The sequence below is a fragment of the Tupaia chinensis genome, unplaced genomic scaffold (genome assembly GCF_000334495.1).
Source record: "Tupaia chinensis unplaced genomic scaffold, TupChi_1.0 Scaffold000369_1, whole genome shotgun sequence".
NCBI lineage: Eukaryota > Metazoa > Chordata > Mammalia > Scandentia > Tupaiidae > Tupaia > Tupaia belangeri.
This window is the reverse complement of record NW_006159866.1, coordinates 57,560-78,498: the sequence shown is the minus strand read 5'-3', so window position 1 is coordinate 78,498 and position 20,939 is coordinate 57,560. Positions and strand designations below refer to the sequence as shown.

Genomic DNA, 20,939 nt, shown 5'->3' with positions numbered 1-20,939 from the left:
CAGAGAATAAAGGGGAAAAATGTTTGGTATTCTGTGCCCCAGCCTGAGCTCTGTGTAGCAAAGGGGGAGGTTGGGAAGGGGTGCCTGCTTCAAGTTCTCTCAGTGACTCAGAGGTCCAGGGAGTCAGAAAGCTCTCGATTCCACAACTAAGAGGTACCAATGTCTCAGAGACAAGGGCTTCTGCAGGGAATAGCAAATATAAGCACCCTTGAACTTTAAGGGTTGGGAGTCAATTGTGATAATAAAAGGGGCCTTTCTCTGGGCCAGGGAGAGCCAGACTATTGTAGATCCAGGTCTGAGCTTTGTGGGGATTGAGAACAATAAAAAAAAATAATAGAAATGAATGAGTGCCTCCTGTATGCTGGGTTCTATCCCACGTGCTTATAGAGAGATGTAGATTAGGAATCTTCAAAAAGTTCACAGAGAACAAATACTGTGAAAAAACTGCATGGACTTAAAAAAATTGGCTCCAAAATAAACTCGTACTTTAATTTCATTTTTCCGTAAACTTTCTGAAGTCCCCTTGCGTTATTCCATTTAATCCTCACAACAACCTTACGAAGTAGATAAGTTCTTCAGACCAGGACATGGAAGTGCAGAATATGCAGGAAGTCCGTGAAGCTGGTCTCAGTCCTGATTGAGACTTTGAAAGCTGAGCTCCATGTGAGTGCTTCTTGCCCACTAATGTAAATTTCCTGGGGCCTTCTGAAAAGCAGGCTCTGCTTTAGCGGGTTTGGAGGAAGAGGTCCCAGTGCGTGACCTCCACACCACACTTCAAGGAGCAGGGTTCCTCCTACTGTGCCACACTGATTCAATGGCTCAGCCCAAGCCCTCCATGAGCTCACAGACTTCCCCATCCTCTTTCTTCTTGTTCATCATCACCGTCCACTTACTGAGGCGTGTACTATGTCAGAAACATCACCTTAAATTCAGTAAAACCTTGCGATGACACCGCAGGCTTCCAAGGTCTGGCACTGGGCTTGTGTTTGTGCCCTGGCACGTCCGGGGAGTGCAGACAGGGTGAAGTACACATCAAGTGCCTTGGTCAGTGCTGATTTGCCAGCTGGACCAGGGTCTTGGACTTCATGGAAAATCCTGTGGACAGCACATCGCTGCCTTTGCACCCTGATGAGCCCACTTCTCACACCACACCTCCATTTGAGACCCAATGGAGTGGGCTTTGGAAGGTGGTCACAATTCGGTGTGATCTCACAGCCAGAGGCCTTGAAGGTGGCAGCCTACATAGCCTGCTTGGGACATGCTTGCAAACACCAACCTATGTGTGTGTGTGTGTGTGTGTGAGAGAGAGAGAGAGAGAGAGAGAGAGAGAGAGAGAAATGGTATCTTTCTCTGTTTACAGAGGCTTAGAAAGGTTAAACCAGTTGCCTCAAATCCCATGGGAAGTAGAAGTCTGTATACAGAGTCCCAAGTCTGGGCTTTTGCCACATTGACAGGGCAGAGAATTCAGGCAAAACTGGAGGTTTCAGGGTCTCACAGAGGCCTCGTCGGCTGAAAAACTTTCCTCGTTAGGGTCCAAAATGGGAAGAGGGATTGAGTAAGCCTCGGAGGCTGAAAAACTTTCCTCTTTAGGGTCCAAAATGGGAAGAGGGATTGAGTATAATTATTGAGGTCTAGGATCAAACCTCTCTGTTTTTTTTTTTTTTCCTTTCTCCCCTTCATGGTCCTTCCTTTTTTCCCCCCACAAGCTATAGTAAGAGAGAGAATAAACCCTGTGACTAGCATCTCAGCAAGTGGCTCTGTGCTTGATTTCTTTATATGCCCATAATCCCCCCTTAATCTTGTAAAGCTATTTGCCTTTATAAATCTCCCCAGCAGTAAGCTCCCTGGGATAATTATGTGATATACATATATTTTTTTTCCCATAAATCCAACTCTCACACACAAAAAGTCAACCTGTGTAAGCCCACTACTCCATCATAAGTTTCCCATTTCTTACAGGTCTGCAGCATTTAAATGTGACCTGCTCCTTACATTTTACTTCTATAGTAGAAGCCTCCATAGAGCCTTCTGACTTGGTCTCTGGAAAAAACAAACAAACAAACAAAAACCAAGCTGTGTCCCTTGCTGGTTTGTGAACTTGGGAAAACTCCTTCACCTTCAGTTTCCTTATCCATAAAATGGGGATCCTAACAATACCTACCTCCAAGGTTGCTGTGAAGATGAAATAAGCTGTAACTATAACTATGTGAAGGTGACTGGCATAAGATAGATGACTAAAGAACAGAAGATTTTCCTCTTCTCTGACAGTGGGGAATGCTAAGTAGGACGTGACTGGGTTCTCTATATTGCTAGTGTTTTAATGGAGGACTTTCTATCTGAACAACTAGCTATCATTTTTGTAGAATTGCTAATTGCCAAATCAGCCTGCAGCTCTAGGCGAGGATGGGCTATGTGTAGAATTGGTTCCCTCCTGTATCATTTCAGCTTTTTTGTTTAGCTTAATTTTTTTTGACTGTCTCTAGCTCTCTGCCAGGCCCTTTTGCCAGCTGGTCTGTCCTTTCTATGTCTAATTCGCCCCGGTGAACCTGCTTGGTCAGCACATCGTCTCATCTCCTTGCTATGTTTTCAGAAGTGCGTCTGTCTGGAAGAGGCATTTATTATATTTACTTTAACTGGCCTCATTTGGCAAGGTGGTCTGGGATTTCAGCTCAGGAGGAAAACAGCTTTGATTATACTGCCTTTGTTTACTGTACGCACTTTTTGCTGTATATCCCTTGTCTACTAAGATGGCAAATACTTTTGTGGGAAGCTAAGACAGAAGTTAAACAGTGTCTGTCTGTGAGCACATTGGCAGTCCCTGGCCCCCTGCTGCATTTCCCTCATCTGCAAACCTTGCCTTGCATTTCCAGTCGCCAGCCCTTCAGTAAGGTCCAGCAGGTAGGTTTTCTTGGTTTGGTGTGCTATGACTGGGACCCACACTCCTAGCAAGGCCTCATGGTGACCAAGGGCATTGCCCTTGTCCATACCATCATTATCTTGCCCTTCTACTTCAGCAATAGCCTCCTGGCCTCTGTGACCTTGTTTTCTCCTTATTTAGACTCCCTCCATGCCTTTCCATTACACACAGCAACCTGAACTCTTTCTCTTTTTTTTTTTTTTAGAGATTTTTGTTATAGGGCACATGCTTACCAAAGAGACAGGGAGAGAAAAAGTGATAAATCACCCTCCCCCCCGGGGGGGGCATGTTGCAATCTTTTCTCCTCCTGGGATTTTGGACATGCATGCACACACTCCAGTTGTGAGTCTCAAGCCACTGGGTCCAGGACTTGAACCATGGTTAGCATATTGGAGTCCAGCACCTTAACTACTATACCACTTGCTGGCCCCACAACCCAAACTCTTCATAGGGTATATAAGGCATGACTAGGCTCTTACATTATCACTAGCCTCTTGCAGTCTATACCTCAGTAAAAATGAACTTGTACAGTTCCTTCCTTATCTCTCTCTCTCTTCCTTTCTTTTTTCCTTCCAGAAATAGTGATCTTGGAGCTTTTGGGCCACCTGGGAAGTCATGACACATTTTTGCATAGAAAAACATAGAAAAATCCATCATGACTTTCTCAACAACCTAATAGTATATGAGAGATACTGTACTGGGAATTTAGTAAGAAGCAAAAGCAAACATGGTCCAACTTCCATAGAACTTTGGATCTAGCATGGGGCCAACAATCAAATCATCATGCACACATGTGTACAATGGCAACATGGACAGTCTGAGAGAAGAGTGGTAACTAGTGACATGAGGTTGTAGGAGAGAACTACTTGACCTTGCCTGGGAACCAGACAGGCCCTCTGAGAAACTGAAACGAGGACTTGTAGGTAGGAGAACAGCAAGTGCTAAGCCCCATGGCAGACCATGGGCCTGGGACTGGAGAATAAGACAGGGAGACCAAGCAAGCTGACAACCATGTTCACAACTTGGGGTTTATCTCAAGAGCAGTGAGAAGTCCCTGGAATGTACACACAATGTGATGATATAATAAAAAATGTACTTTGACAAGATCACTATGGTGTGAAGAGTGAATTCAATGGGGCAGGAGAGAATGTGGGAAGTTTACTGTGGTGGTTAAGATGAACCATGATAGTAGTTTAGATCAGGTAAGGCAGTACAATGTAGAATAGGAGACAGACTTGATATGTACTCAAGAGAGATAATCAGTAGGATTAGCAATGGGCTGGATGTGGGATGGGTGGGATGGAGTAGTGAGGGTGTAGACTTAGCAGCTGAAATGGTCCCAAGAGATGGGTCTCACTCACCTGTGAGGGTGGCCCTGGTAGTTGGACCAAAGCTCTTGGGGACCAGCACCTCGTGGTACTGCTCGCCTGCCAGGGTGCTGTAAACAACCTTGTACTCCTGAGCCTCTGCCTCGCTGTTGTCCCACTCGAGGTCAAGGCTGGTTGCTGTTCGTGAGCCAACTCGCAAGTTCTTAGGGGCATCAATCTCTATAAACACACAGATACCACCAACGTTATACATGATAATGTATGTTGTGATGCATTTTTTAAAAGTTTATTGTATTCATGAGAGAGTATACATGTGTGCATGCTGAAGAGAGAGGCACCCTTGATAGGATTTCATCATACCGTAATTTCTTCTCCTAGTTCTCCAACTTATCAGGATCTTGGCCATATATGCATGTGGTGTATTTTGAACTTGAAAAAACTTTGAGGTGAGTGCCCCCACTTCCTGACCCTTTGCCTCACATTTGAGTAAACCTAGTGGCTTCCCCTTAGCTTTTGGTCTGCCGGGCTGGCTGTGACTCATTCCTTGGGTAGGTTAGTGAGTTTCATTTGGGGTTAGATAATAACTCATTTTATACTTCCTCCATTGTCATTCAAGACTTCCAATAGTGTTCTAGAAACTTTAAAATGAACCAATTAATATAATAAGTCTAAAAACAAAACAAAGGAAACCACAGTAGGAGAAATCAGAGACAGCTCCCAAGAGGTTAAGAGGGAACAGAGCAATATCAAATTTGACCACTAAGCAAAAAGACAGCAGTTGATTTAAAAATTTTGAAGTTTAAGATGCCTTCCCCTGGGTTTATTTGTATTGATACTGCTGAAAAGTTTGCAAGTTGGAAAATTAAGATAAACAAGTTAAGATATCTTAAAATTAAGATAAAAGAGAATGTGTGATATACTGGAAAAAACATGAGTTTTGGTGTCAGACCTTAGTTTGATCCTCACTGGGCCTTAATGATCACCTCTGTAAAGGAGCAAATAACATACACATTTTGGGTTGCTGTACGGGTTAGACAATGCATACGAGGTATAGTGGTCCATGCATACAGCCTCAGGAAAATGGTTCCAGGACCTTCTCCCCCATGAGTACCAAAATCCACATATGCTCAAGTTTCTCTTCTAAAATGGCTTTTATCTTTGAATATACCCTATGCACATCCTCCCATATACTTTTAATCATTTTTGCACTAGTAAAGTATCTAATACAATGTAAGTGCTATGTAGTCATTACACCATATTGTTTTTACTTGTATTATTGTTTATTATTGTATTGTCATTGTTTTTTTATTTTAATCTGAATATTTTCTATCTGTGGTTTGTTGCATTGGTTGAATGAAGAACCCACAGATATGCAGGGAGGGGAGGTAACTATCTGTGGTTGGTGCTTGGTGTGAAATTAGGCACTCCAGCCCTGAGCTGGTGTTCTATTGCCTCCAGAATACTTTTTGAGTTGTAATTGAGATAGGAGAGATAGGAGGGACGTTTCGACCTACAGTGAGAACATTACAAACACACTAAATGTGACAAACAAAAAGTGGATGAGAGATTGGGTCTGAACCAGTGGAACCAAGTTGTTACCTGAAACAACCACTGTCCAGCTTTCAAATTCATTAAATCCCTATAATATTGTATTAACATGCTAGATAACACTCCTACCTGTGCAGTTAGGAACAACCATGACAACAAACAGAACTACCCTAATAAGGCTAGAAAATAGGAGGGTGGTTCCAGAAAAATCATTGCCTTTGTTCAGGAAAAAAATATATATATATATAAATAAACTGTGCCTTACTTAGTCTGGCATTAAGTCAAGCCATGTGAACCAGATACCCACCAAAGTTTGGCACCTGCCCTGCCTCTAAAGTAGCCCTTCTATCTTCTCTTTAGGTGACAGTTTTCCCCTTTCTCTCAGAGGAACAAAACTGTTCATCCATCTCTCCTGGGACTGCTCTACCTAATGGAGTAGTTTACTCTGTACACTTTCTTTAATAAACCTGTTTTCATTCTCCCTCAATAGCTTGCTCTTAAATTCTTTCTTACATTACCCCAGGTAGAGATCCCCACAGGTTGAGTCTCCTCAGTAACATAAGAACATGGCACCCTCGGTGCTTGTTCTCTGAAGTTCCAAGGATTCCAATATAAGGAAAGGATCACCAGCATCGAGGTTTCTCCCACAATCCTGGGAAAGCCTCTTGTCTCTCCCAGGACTGGCCATCTCCATAGGCAGCTCTTTCCTTAGACCGAAACATAAAAAAACTTGCAGTGTTATGAGGTGCTGCCCTGAAAAACTGCTATTGGAAAAGTTCCAGATAGTTCTTATCTTTGAAACTTGAATGTAACTTTAGAGTAGACTAGCTATTCCTTCTGAGAAAACCTCCAGTGGATTGTTATTTGAAAATGCAAGGCGAGTATCCACCAATTGTTCTTGTGGAAGACTGGAATGTGTGAATCAATCTGAAGGCAGAGGCTTCAGAGTGAAAAGTGTTCTGTTTAGTGATGTAAATTGGGTGAATCCTTTAACAGATTTATGTCTCTGCAGCTTATTCTTCCCAAGAAATGTTTCCTCACTCATTGTTCTTTAGCATACTAGATACAGCACATTCTTGACATATTCTTTTTTAAAAACTCTTTTTTTAAAATTGAATTTTATTTATTCGTTCATCTATTTTAATATGACCAGAGAGAGACACACCGAGAGAGGGAGAGAGAAAGTGAGAAAGCAAGCCACCAGGTCTGGGACTCAAATCATGGTTGGCCATGTGGGAGTGTCCAGCGCCTTAATCACCACGCCACCTGCTAGTCCCCACATTCTTGACATATTCTATGTGTTCTTACTCCAGATGTAGGATTGGGAGGGGGGGCCTCAAGAAATGTGTGGAGGGGGACTCTGCTCTATGTGTTCTTACTCCAGCAGTAGGATTGAGAGGGTGGGCCTCAAGAAATGTGTGGAGGGGGACTCTGGACCGCAGCCCCTACATCTCAGGCATGAGAAGAGGCTGGGTACAAGGACTGGATTGAGCTTGGGGATAGAGGTATGAACTGAGCTGATCAAAACGAAGAGAGGGTGAGTGTTAAGACTGAGACCTGTACCTAGTTCTAAACTATCAAAAATCCATATCCTGGTAATGTTAGACTATGATTTTTTTCTTTAGTCATGATAGAACATGCGCATGCACCAGAGAGAGAGAGAAAGAGAAAGAGGGACACCTTTCACAGGGTCTGGTCACACTGCAATCTGCAATTCCCTTCCTCTAGTCCTCCAGCCTGTCAGATGGTGAACACTCGCATGCATGCCTCGAGTAACTCAATCTGACCAGGCTGGAGACTCAAGACATGGTCGCCATGTGGGATCCAGCTTCTCTTAAGCAGTGCATTACAACTGTACAATGGAGCTGACCCTGTTTGACCATGATTTTTACTTTTTTATTTTTTGTTTTTTTGGTCCTAGGACCTCTACCTCTCATTTTTTTCTGAAGGGACCAGACACTTACAATATCAATGATCCTAAAAATGAGGTCATTCCTAGAAGGGCTCAGAAGATGGATCTTGGAGCCAGAATGAGATGAAATTGTTTGTCCACCTGGGTCTTGAAGCCTGATCTCTAGGAGGAACAATGAAAAGCCAGCCCTACAGTTGGGAGCTGAGTCAGCAGGCTAGGCCCTGTGAAGGGACTCGGGACTGTGGACTCTGGTAATAGCCACATTGAGGATGGAATTCTGATTACTTTTTCATATTTCCAAAGTCCTTTCCAGAGGGCCTAGAAGGGTCACACCTACAAATGTTAATAGGGTTAAGCCTTATTATATCTATTAAAGTATAGCTCAGTCATTCTTTTGTTGATCTCTTCCTGAGACACGGAGCTTTTTTTCTAAGCACCAAGAATTTCAAACTCACTTACAACCTACAAGCTTCTACTTCTAGATATCTCACTTTGCTGGGGCAGAGGACTCCTTATGTAGAGGACTCCAATGTAGAGGACTCCTTATGTTGATGATCACTATCCTGCTCTCAAAAGTAGAAACCAAACCACCATGTCTCAGCATGCTTGTCTTTCTCCAGATATGTCATTCACTTTTGTGCTTAGTCATAAACCATATCAATGATTATTTCTACAGAGTTGGTTATTTCCGTTGCCAGTATCTAGTCCCTTAAACATAAATTAGGTCAAGTGATTCCTCCACTAACAGGCAACTTTTCTGTGGCTTCCTATTAGAACTCCTAATTGTAGCCTGCAGGGCTCTGCATAATATGGCGCTGCCAGCTCTCTCAGACATTGCCTTGTCACACTTCTACTCTTATTCACTGTGCCCCAGCTGCATTGCCTTTTTCCTGCTCTTGAAACTGTGAAAGTAACACTGGTCAGAGCAGTCTGTGGAATTCAAGGAATTCAAGGTCCATACAAATTTTATATTTGATTAAGCCCACACCCATCAAGGTTATTGTCCAGAAGACATGTTTCAGTTTACATTAACAGCACTGTGACCACAAAGGATTATAGACTTTACAAAGTGACCCCTAAACTTTCTTCATCCCAGCATTTTTGGGTTCATAATGTAGAAAGTAATGTATAGTCAATCAGTTGACTGTGTTATTTTAAACAGATCAGCATAAACTCTTGATAAACAATTTGTAATCTCTCCCCCTCTTGCCCTTATCTTTATTATATAAACCAGCTTTCTGGGTCACCATTTCGATGATGAACATATGTCTGGAAAACCAGAGTCTGTTTATCTGGGTGAATTTGTCCTCAGCCCTGGCTCAAATGAACAACTTTTATTTCACTTATTATACCTCTTCCTTCTTTGTAGGTTCATAAAACACATCAAGCGCATTCATAACCCAAGGCCTTTGCACTGGTTGCTACCTTTGCCTAGAAGCCTCATCTTCTGATCCTCACATAGCTTAGGTCTCAGTTCAAATGTCACCCCCTCAGAGAAACCTTTGCAAACTACACTATCCAATGTATCTCTCCTTCTATATCATCCATGACACATCTTAACACAACACTCATGATTGACATTATCTTGTATTTTCTTTTCTTCTTCATTGTCCAGTTTGTTCTACCAGAGTATAATTTATGTCAACGGAGGTCATGTCTGTCTTGTTTATTCTGTTGCTTAGAGCCTAGAACATGCTTGGCACTTTGTAAGTGTTCAATAAGGACACATTGAATGGTTGATGCATATTGACAATTCACTATTTTGTTTGCTACCTCAAAGCTTTTAGAAAAGCCTTGTTTCAACCTTGGGCCCTTGAGGATACTTGGGGAGAGGCAGTGCAGGCAAAGAATACCTTGGCCTGGGGTGGCTTGGCTGAGGTGACAAGTGCTATCAAGGTAGAACTTGGGAGAAAAGGCCCTGCAGAATTCCAGAGTGGAATCACTGCCAAGTAGGGAAGAGCTTGAACTATTATGACTTGGGCATTGGTATTAATTTCCTAGGCTGCCCTAACAAAGTACTGTGAACAATAGAAATGTCTTAATGGAAATTTATTGTCCCATAGATCAGAAGTCTTAGATGAAGATGTGGGCAATATTGCTTTCTTCTGAGAGCTATGAGGGAGAATCTGTTTTAGGCCTCTTTCCCAGTTTCTTAGGGTTTGCTAGTGATCTTTGGTGTTCCTTGGCTTATAGAAGAATGACCTTGATTTCTACCTTCATTGCCACAAAGCATCCTGCCCCTAAGTGTGTCTGTCTCCATGTTCAAATTTTCCTTTTTATAAGGACATAGTTCTACTGATTTAGAGCCTACCTTAATGACCTCGTCCTTATGGAAGATGTATTGTTGAGTGAAAGAAGTGAGGCTATGAAGAAGAGATATTACATATCTCTACTTACCACATACTGACTGTCTGCACTCTATGGTAGAGACTGAAAGCCTGGAGGGCATAAAAGCACTGAAAATAGTTATGTACACTGGAGACAGTGTAGAACGAGGCTGGGAGAGGGGAAGAGTGTAGGGAAGGAAATTAGGGAGAAAAATAGAAAAGTAAGACATCTGTGGGACACAGAAATGGTTTATTATCTATTGATGATAATGTGTATAGTATTATCAACTGCACTGGTCTGAGGTGTATTTCATGTTGGGTAAATTCTCTCTACAAGCTAAATGATGTATAGTGATCAAATGTATATAACAACAACAACAATAATAATATTAATAAAAAATTTAGAATTGACTTCATCTTTACTTGGTCATCTGTAAAAAAGGTCGTACTCATAGGTACTGGGGGTTAGGACTTCAACACCTTTTGAGGCAACCCAATTAGACCCATAGCAACATTGAAGAGAGGTCTGGGTCATTCAGGTCAAAGTAGCAACCTCTGGCTGGCCAAATATACTAGTGGCTGCATTTGGGCCTTTGAGGGATATGCTCAAGACAAGGCTGCAGTGGACAGAAACAGTCCCAGGAGTTTCCCCACCTGGAAACCAGAGTTGCTAAAGACAAGGGAGAGTTTGCAATTGGCCTCCAGATTTCCATGGGCTGGTGGCCTCAGTGGGCTTCCATTGGGCTCTTCACTTTTACAGAGCTGCTCTCAGACCCAGGCAATTCTCGCATTCACCAAGCAGAAAGCAAATCTCAGTTTAAATTGCCTGTGCGATTAGTGCACTCCCCGTGCTGAAGCTATCACCTGGAAAAGCACTTTGGCTAATTTGAATTTAAGCAGTGTTCTGAAATGACTGAGGACCCTATGGCGAGGATCTGGGTACCCTCTCATCATTCAACCAGCACCTGCCAACCTGAATCTTGAGAGTGTCTGCAAAGCTGTTTGGCCACCTCACTTCTTTCGCCCTTTGTGAGCAGTGGGCAACATGTTTGAGGTGCAGACTGAGGCTGCATAGAGAAGGCAGCCACCTAACAACTGCCAATCTGTCAGGCAGGCAGAAACAGAAAATCACACAGCAATGAACTGAAACTCAGGGGGAGCTAGGAGGTAGGAGTAATTGTCTTGATTGGAATTTTCCTGGGCCACCAGCCAATTTTGCTTCCATCTTGTGGACCTGAGCATTAAGAATTTCCTTTTCATCGTGCTTCTGGAAAGCTCTCCTCTCCTTTTTTGCCTCTTCAAACTCCTTATCAGAACAGAGCACAAAGAAATCACTTTTCAAACAAAACTATCTTAAAATGAAGAAAGGAATGCAGGACTGACAGCCCACAGGAGATACTGCCACCCTAGCAAGGGGTATTCTGGGGTGGGACAAAAGGCTGATCTTGAGTTAACCAAGAAGGGTCATTTGGATGTCCTTCCTGCCTTGGGATTTGCCCTGAACATTTTTGGTTAAGGCAGAGAGAGGGTGGGAAGACAGTGGACAGAATTTTGTTCCTTTTTCCCCCAGAACATTTAGTCACTGAGGGTTCCAAGATATGTTCAGTAGAAATCCCATTGTCCATCCTCTGGGTTGGGGTAGAGAGTGGAGAAAAGGGCCAAAGAAAAACCTTTGGAATCTCTTTCAGAATCACACATGCCCTCCCGGTCCCTCAGTGTGTATACCTGCTCCATTTTAATTGGGAAGTCTCCCCTCTCCTGATGTCTCCTTTGGGGTGGAGAGAGCCCCATTCTGAGATTCCTAGCCTCTCTCTTTCACTGAGGAAGATGGACTTAAGTAAATGGGCACTTTTGCAGCAGGGCACAGGTGCTGCCCTTCCACTCCCTTTCATCTGGGCTCAGCCCCTGCCTGGACCTCATGCTGCATGTCTTAAGAGAAGTGCCAAATGCCTGCCACATGGAGAGGCTTGCCCAGGCCCACAGTGGCCATGCCATTTGCAAGCCCACCTGGCTGTAACAGCAACTACATGCTCCATTCTAAGGGACATTTTGGCATCCATTGTCATACTCTTTGTCTTATTCATCAGCTCATTTTAAACACATATGGAGTGGAGAGGTGCTATTTATTGAGCTTTTGTAAAGCCCCCTGATGTACTCTATACTGTAATAAGCTCTTATGCCATAACCCAGGGAGGATGACTGATTAGTGGTTCCTCTAGGAACTCCAGCGACATAGCCATTACGCTAACTGCTGATCCCAAGGAGAAGGGATTGCGGCGTGGCCATCCCCCCTGGGGGGTGATTTCTCACTTTCTGTCTCTCTGTCTCCCTCTCTTTGTCTGGTGAGCGCACACTGGTGCTTAGATCTTATAGATAGTACATTTCCTTTGATTCCTGGGACAACTTAGAATTGGTAGAGTCATTTGTTGACATGTGACCTCCCTAAGGCAAAGTGGCTAAGACCAAGAATCTGTATTAGATAGAAACTCAATCATTAATGTGATCACAGGCCATTACTAATCTAGTGAGGGTTCCAGGTAGCCAGTCCTTGGGATGGTGACTGTCTTACCTGCCCACTAGCAAGCCAAATTGATGAGCATTGAGAGAGCCAGGGAACATGTTACCCTAAGTTTTAGCCTTTCTAAACTGTTGGTGAAGCTCTGTAAGGGTCCAGGTCACCTTGGGAAGGGGGGTTGCAGTTAGCCTAGCAAGGCAGCAACATTAATGGGCTTTGTTCAGCCTCCCATCTACGGGATCAGCCACATAATAGCCTTATTGCTAGTACTAGCAAATGCCAGGATGAGTCACAGGATGTTAGTTGGAAGGTCTGCTAAAGGTTGTACAGATTGGACTTTGCACAAAACCAAGCAGTGCCATCATGGTAGTGTAGTCGTATATTTATAGAATTATTACAGCCATTTCCAGGAAATGGCAATGAAATGTCTCGAGGAAGGGGCACCTTTCCTGAACTCTCACAAAATTGCCATGGGGCTAGCAATATGGATGCTTAAATGTCTTTACATCAAACTTGTCATGTTATAAATGAGAAACCCAAGACCCACAGGAAAAGGACTTATATGTAGTCACAGGTCTGTCTGGAAGCAGCGGTAGGAAGAGAACTTACTTCTCCTTGTTATATTTGCACTCTTTTTTTTTTTCCCCTGTGCCCAAAGCCTCTCCCTTCTTTCTTGCAGTGTCTGTAATAATATGGATGTCCAAAAACACACCATCTCAGTCTTTTCATTCTTCTCTTGCTTTGCCAGAATCAGCAACTGGCTAGCCCATGGGGCTAGCAATATGGATGCTTAAATGTCTTTACATCAAACTTGTCATGTTATAAATGAGAAACCCAAGACCCACAGGAAAAGGACTTATATGTAGTCACAGGTCTGTCTGGAAGCAGCGGTAGGAAGAGAACTTACTTCTCCTTGTTATATTTGCACTCTTTTTTTTTTCCCCTGTGCCCAAAGCCTCTCCCTTCTTTCTTGCAGTGTCTGTAATAATATGGATGTCCAAAAACACACCATCTCAGTCTTTTCATTCTTCTCTTGCTTTGCCAGAATCAGCAACTGGCTAGCCTCTCTCTTCTGTTTCATGTCCTCTGCCCCACCACAGCCTTACCTGTTGTAAACTGAGTGGTGGTGGAATCACTCTCATTGGTCCCTCGCACTGCACTGACCGACACCTCGTAGCGGGAGCCAGGCCTCAGGGCCTGCACGGAGTATTGGCTCAGGGGAGGCTGCAGGCGGAAGGTTGTCTTCCCACCTTCCCCACCCACTAAGCCATATTTCAGGAGAATGAAATCAACTTTGGCCCGAGGTGGGCTCCACTCCACAAAGGCCACGGTGTCGGAGACATCTCGAACCAGGATCTGCGTGGGCCCGTCAATGACTGAATGAGAAAGATAAAATAGAACAAAAAGTTTGATTGGCATCTAAGTCTGCACATCACTTTTCTCCCTTCCTCTGTACATTAGTCTTGTTAGTCAGAGAGAGGATTTGTATTATTATGTGATTTTACAGATGGGGAAAATGAGGCACAGTAAGATGAAATAGCCTTCCTGATGACACATAGTTTGACAAGAGAATTGACCCTAGTATTCTGTTCCCCTAAATTTTGGCCTAATTCTCCCTTCACCAGTCTATATGGCAGGAGAGGGGCACTTCCTGACCTGAGAGAGTTGGCCTGCTTTTGTCTGAGGACAAAGAACTGAGCTTCTGGAGTATGCTCTGTCGTCCACTTAACCCTTTCTTTATGTCCTCAGGGAAGACCTCTTAAGTGACTAGCCCCATATAAGCCCCAAAGACTTCTAACTTGGTTGCCAAAGAGGTCATCATGAGTATCCAAAAGATACTCCCTATTCTGCCACACTCAATACTCAGCCTAGTCCACCCAGCTGCTAAGACCTAAGGCCATAACAAAACCCAACAGACGTTAGCATTTATGAATGCAAAACATACCTTCTGGAGACACTTGCTCCTCTGAGTGAAAAGGAACCCAGCTTTGGAACCACCTCTTTTGAGTATTTTTCCCCACATGTTCTTACATATTCCTGAGCCAGGAGGGTACTGCAATCACAGAGACCCCCAAGGTGCTCCAGCAGGTGTCGCTCATAAACCCTGACCTATGGCATTGTGTGGCTGAGGGGAACATCATTTTGGAATGACATTACCTTAGGAAAGCTACTAAGTGTTCTATAGAGCCACCATCCATGGGTCCAGCACCCACTTGACTTTTATTCATACCAAATTAGATGAAGGAGTGGGGATATGGGAGAATAGAAAAAGAAAGAACTTAGTAAGAACTGAAAGTGGCAGTACCAGTGCCTCATGGGATATCTGCTAGGTCCATATCTTTGAGAATTACTCATTATCTGCTCCCAGAATAGGCCTAACCTCCATGTTTGCACTTATTGTATATATAACTACACCCATCTGGTTGGAGCTGGTTAATATTAATATTCTTTAAGGATTGGACATGGAACTAGAGATGGTGGTTGGGCCATGTAGAATCAGGGCTGGTGTGGCCGTTGTCTACTATATTCATACAGAATAGGAATCATCTGATCTGGAGAGAGAAAGGGATAGAAAGAAAGGGAGAAGGAGCAAGAAAGAAAGGGAAAGAAAGAGAAGAGGAAGAGAGGGGAGGAGGATAGAGGGAAAGGAAGGAAAAATGTGCACAGAGGAGTAGAAATGAATATGAAGCTTCTATATAGATGGAGTAACTCAATTCCTGATGTTCTGTTTTTTGGTTCAAGTCTTTTGTGAGGTCCAGATGCATTCCTGGCATTGGGTCGCCATGAGACACTATGTATATCCATTCAGCAAACTCTTCTTTTGTTCTAGCCAGTTTAAGTTTTTCTTCCTTGTTACCCAGGAGTCTTGACTATGGCTTGTTTCTTAACCAGTCCACACTGGACCACCTCTTGCTATCTCCAGAATGGAGTTTCTCCCTCAGGACTGTCTCGGGCTGACCTTGAACCTCTCAATTTTTCAGAGTTAGGTTTTTCCTTAGATACCTCTCTCTCTTGCCAGGCCTAGTGCAGTCCTATTCTCTATTACATGCAGTTTAGGATTTTTGGTCCAGCACCAGACCACTTGAAAACCACCAGACCATTTGGATGCCACCTGGTTTGGAGTTGGAATGACGTCCTGTTTACCATATTTGAGATAGTAATGTGATTTAACAGAACATATCCAGACGGTTTCTTTTCAGCATGTTGCACTTGGTAGTTTTACATAACTTGGGCCTTTTCTATTTCATTTAATTTAATTATGAGGTGAGGGAAATGGCCTCCTAGCTGCTGTATAAGCATAATGCCTAAAACATAGTAGACATTGAGTGAATGAGTGTTGGGTAAATTAAATGAATGGATGATCCTCTTTATTCATGCAAGTGAAGGGAAAGGTTTTAGTGAACTGAAGCTTCCTGAGAAACAAACAAATGTGTCAACACAGATAACATAAGGCTTTTGTTCTTCAACTCTTTAGATCCCCAAATCCCTAATCGTAATGGATTGACCAGATTAGAATGTGATTATGTATCACAGAGGGCTCTAGCTGCAGGAGGTCTCATAATTTGCATTCACAAAGGAGCCTGCTTGGAAGAAGCCAGTCTGCCTGATGAAGTAGCAGAGTTTCACAGGAGGGGGTTGGTGTAGGTCAGACCTTAGCAGAAGGAAATAATTAAACAATCCTTTCCTAAAAACAGCAGACCATTTTGGGAGCAAGCCATTTCTGCAGCCACCTTGGTTTTTGCTCTTTTGTTGGTCATAGGTAGTAATATACCATTCCAATCGAGGTGTCAGCTTGCTTTTAACTGAGGACCTTGTTTCTAAACAAATACAAATCTTACTCAAAAACTAAATGGGGGGGGGGACCAGCAGTTAGTGTAATGGCTATGTTGCTGGACTCCCACGTAGTCGACCGCGGTTCGAGTCTCGGACCCGGTGGCTTAAACTCATGCTGGGCATGTGTGCGTGCATGCCCAAGATCCCGAGAGGAGAATGGAGGAGAAGGGATTGTGGCATGGCCATCCCCCCTGGGAGGTGATTTCTCGCTTTCTGTCTCTCTGTCTGTCTGGCAAGTGCACGCGCCCTATAGCAAAAACCTCTCCAAAAAAAGGAGAAAAAAAAAAAAAAACTAAATGGGGGGATAATTTTTTTTCCACTCCCCCCCAAGATTCTGTAGATGATGCCAAAATATTTAATAGGACATTTTTTCTTCTTAATTGAAAAAAAATCTGCCTAGTGTTACCACGAATCTCTAGATCTGGAAATATTAATTTTAATCTTAAGAAACTTCCAAACCAAAAAATACTGCACATTTTGTAAAAATATGGTTTGAGTAAAGACTAAGGCAGGTTTGGACTCCTTTCTCCAAGTACTCTCAATACTTTGGAAGAAAAACAAACTTCAATTGTAACATTCTCTATCCTCTTATGAACCATCTTCTCGTTTAGCCTTTTGTTTTAAATCACTGGGGTGACTTGGGGACCTAAACATCCCATATCCGAAGAGGAGAAGCTAACGTGTTATCAAGTGTCAACTTTTCAGATTCTGGCAGAACCTTGGAGAATAGAACTGTGGAAAAACTACAGCCCTTAGCATTCTAGAGATTCCTAAAGAGTACTTTAGGTTTTAAGGCTAACGGGTTTCTTTTAAGGCATAGACCAGAACAGTGGTTTTAAAGCCTTTTGGGGGGATAAAACTTTTTTTGTCTATCTGTTTTAAGAATGAAATCTTAAATCGTTGGGCAAAATAGAAAACAGATCAAAATGGAGCCACCCTGGTGGGAGAAAGGGGAGAAGGAGCAATTAGAGGCCTGAATCTCCACATAATCCTACCCTCGTCACTGCCATGGAACCCCATTGCTCAAATGGAACATAACGAATGTCACAATAGCTTCAGAGCAATGTTTTCTAGACTGGGCATAAGCTGCAACACCTGATGCTGTTTAGTTTGGATCCAAGTAGCAAAGCATGAATCACTAATCCATAAACATAGTCTCATTACATATTGTTATGGTTCTCTTTTCTGGCCAACTTGGCCTTGTGTCCTGGACCTAAGACTGGCTTTCTGAGGTGTCAATTTCTGTTTATGAAAAATAAAGCTGTACTAATATTTGCCTATCTCAGTTTCTATTTCTAACAGGAAAAGTTGCCTGACCTCTGTTGTCTCAGCTCTCTCCTATCAATAAAATGAGAACCAAAAATAATACCACATGCTATTTATAACTTTTGAGAAATTCTTAGTAGGGGCACATATACACATCACAGCTGCTAATGTACAGCATTGAAAATGACCATCCTTGGGGAGCTAAGGAAACAATAAGGCAAAATATAATATCATTAATGAACTGATCCTGAAAATATGATAATCTTAAATGAGATAAACTGTGGGGATAAAATAATAATCAAATTTAGTTACCACTTTGAACCCTACCCTTACTTTCTGATTTCAAATGATTTTTGTTTTTCCCTACTGCTTTCAGTTCTAAGCATGTTCTCTGGATAAATGTGTACATGGCAGGTATTGAGCACTCACCCTCGTCAACATAGTGCTAATCACTTTGTGTGCTGTATCTAATTCAGTCCCCATATTAATTCAATGAAGGAGGCTATTACTACTCATCATTGTTAAATGAATTGAAGGTTGGGAAGATTTAGCTACTGTCTCTAAATCTCACAACAGGTAAGAATGAGTCAGCTCTTGCAGCTTCCAAAGCTTATGACACTAGGGCGTTGATGAGCCTTCTTAATGAGTAAGATCAGAAACAATACACTGAAAATCTTAGCAAAAATTTTTTCTCCATAGAACACTCTCCCAGACTTCTGTTTGCAAGGATGAAGAAGGAGAAAGATGATCACCTAAACATCTTTTAGAGTAGCTCCATCTCCAGGTACCAAAATCTTTTCAGCTCAGGAATGAATCCTGGTATTTCTTTTGTCTCTCCACTTGTTGGGCAATTCTGTGTTTCTTTGTCCCAAGTGATCTACTGGGTAGCTAAAGGGAGAAGTACTGGAAGTACTCACCAGTGGAAACGCTGGCTGAGGTAGGGGGACTCCGAGCTTGTTCTTTCAGAGCCACCACGTTAACAATGTATTCCTCGCCAGGCTTTAGTCCTGTCTGGTTAAAGGAGGTAACATCACTGGGTACCTGAGCGATCACTCCTCCTTCATTGTTCTGGAGGGTAGGGAGAAGCAAAGAAAGCAAGAGAAAAATCATTGGGAGAGATACCTAATGAGAGAAAGATAAATATGTGGAACATCGAGTGTGAATTGGGAGTTAAAAATAGGGGCTACATCTCTTCCCTTCATGCTGATAGCCAAGTGTCTGGGGCCAGAACAACTCCCAGCAGGCTCAGTAAGAATGCCACTGCTCTATGTGGATTTGGCAAATGAAAAACCAATTTTAAAGAACATTTCTTTGGCCTCTTCTGAGTTTGTTGAGTTTGCCAATAAAAACTAGTCACAAGGTGATACAGATTGGCTCTTGCCAAAGATGAAATACTTGATGATTATGGTTAACATCCATCAGATTTTTTTGGCATTTATCATGAAGATCATGCTCTGGGCTATTTAGAAGAGTGTAGTTGTGTGTGCATGTGTGTAAACATCTTCTTAGACACACACAACACATTTCAAACTAAGACATTCTCAGATTTTGTTTTTTATAAGCTGGAGCTGTTTTGCTATATCTGGAGTTTCTCATGGTGTTACACTGGGTGCAAATCTATCAATGTCTTGTTTCCGCTTCACCCAGATGACTTAGGACTCAGTGACACAACTGACTATGATGTACAAAGAAAAGAAAATGGAAACATGGAACAAAGGATAATATAAAGCAGAGAGAAAAGAGAAAAATGAGCAGAAGAGGAAATGAGAAAGAGCAATTTGGTAATGTTGGATTTATGGTTTCCTTCCTTTCTTTCTTCCACTATTTACTTATCTTACATTTTTTGAATGGGTGTCCTTGGAAATGGAAGAGACAAAGGGTCCTTTTTGTGACACTGCCCTTCTCCTCAATTCTTTGGTCTCTGTCACCAGAGTGTCCTCTATGTAATTTATAAACATACTCTTATAAATCAGTATGATAAATGCCCTCTAGTGGCTCAATCTACAAGTCACAACTGCTTTCCATGTAGCCCTGTATTTGGCCTTGGCATGCCCTGGCCAGCCCCTCTCTTGAGAGGGGATGTCAAAATGTTTGTGGAAAAACAGAATTAAAGTGAAAGTTTATTTTGGTGCAAATTTAAAAAAAAATCCATGCATAGGTATTTCATAATATGTATTTTAGTTAACTTTTGAAGACCTCTCTAGAATTTTATGCATTGGATGTAAAATAGGAGAACTTGGCATAATTTTTTGTCTTCCCAAGCTGCAGGGTGACATGATTTGTTTCTGTCCTGTTATAAGTCCTGTTGCCTGCCATTCTTTATTGGCCATTTTAACTAATACAAGACATATAATAAAACATCTGTATAGAATGTCTGCTTAGATGAATTAAACTTGCCATTATATGACTATGTCCATAAAAGAACATGAAGCATCTAGGTTTAGTAGAGAGAGCCCTAGAATAGAAGCTGCAGACCCAGGTTCTCAACTTCAGCCTATCACCAACTGGCTGCATGATGTCATTTAAGTTTTCTGAGTCTTAGTCTCTATAAAGTAAGCTAGGTGTAAAACAGGGAGTCATGCTCTGAACTCAAAGAGTCAGCAATCCATGGCTCTAAGAATTTTGAAGTAAAAGAATGGTGAAATCATAGTCTTATTAACCAAAAATATGTCATTTATCATTAAGTCTGATAAATGACTGAAAAAACCATCTTTGATGTTGAAAAAGAAAGACAGAGGAAAATAGTATGATTGCAACTCACATCCTCATGAGTGCTATAGCTTTGGAGCACACAGGTAGGGCGTGCAAATTCTGGAAAACTGTAACTAAATAGGTGTCTCTAGCAATTGGGAAAAGTTATTAGGTCATCAGGAAAGTCATGACCTATTTTTCTATGTTTTTCTATGCAAAAATGTGTCATGACTTTCCCAACAACCCAATGGTTTTAAGATTAATAAAACAGAACACTGCTTTAAAGAGAGGAGGAAATCTTAGGATACTTTTAAACCCATAGATTAATAATGCAATTTATTTAAGGAAATGTCAGTTAATTAATAGGTTGCGAGTTCATTATGAAAAATTCAGGAAAGCCAAGGTGATTTGTATTGTGTCTCTAACCTTAGAGATTGAAACCCTGAAGCTGAATTTTGGGTCATCTGTCTGCACAGAATGAAACTGTGGGCTGAGTATGCAGCTAATTCAGTTTGGCTTTTTTAAGGTCCTATAGAGAGCCCCAACTTTTTGGGAGTTCATAGTCACTAAATCATGGTCCATTAAACCCAAGAGCTTCCTC

General features: G+C 42.3%; 1 protein-coding gene across 1 annotated transcript in view; it reads right to left on the bottom strand.

The window, feature by feature from the left end:
* Nucleotides 1-20,939, bottom strand: part of TNR (tenascin R) — a 97,455-nt gene that overhangs the window by 62,296 nt on the left and 14,220 nt on the right. Inside the window, exons 5-7 of the mRNA XM_006153327.2 lie at nt 18,565-18,715; nt 13,654-13,923; nt 4,279-4,464 (exon numbers count right to left, since the gene is read on the bottom strand). Of these exons, the coding sequence (XP_006153389.1) occupies nt 4,279-4,464; nt 13,654-13,923; nt 18,565-18,715 (607 nt within the window). The remainder of the gene's footprint in view (nt 1-4,278; nt 4,465-13,653; nt 13,924-18,564; nt 18,716-20,939) is intronic.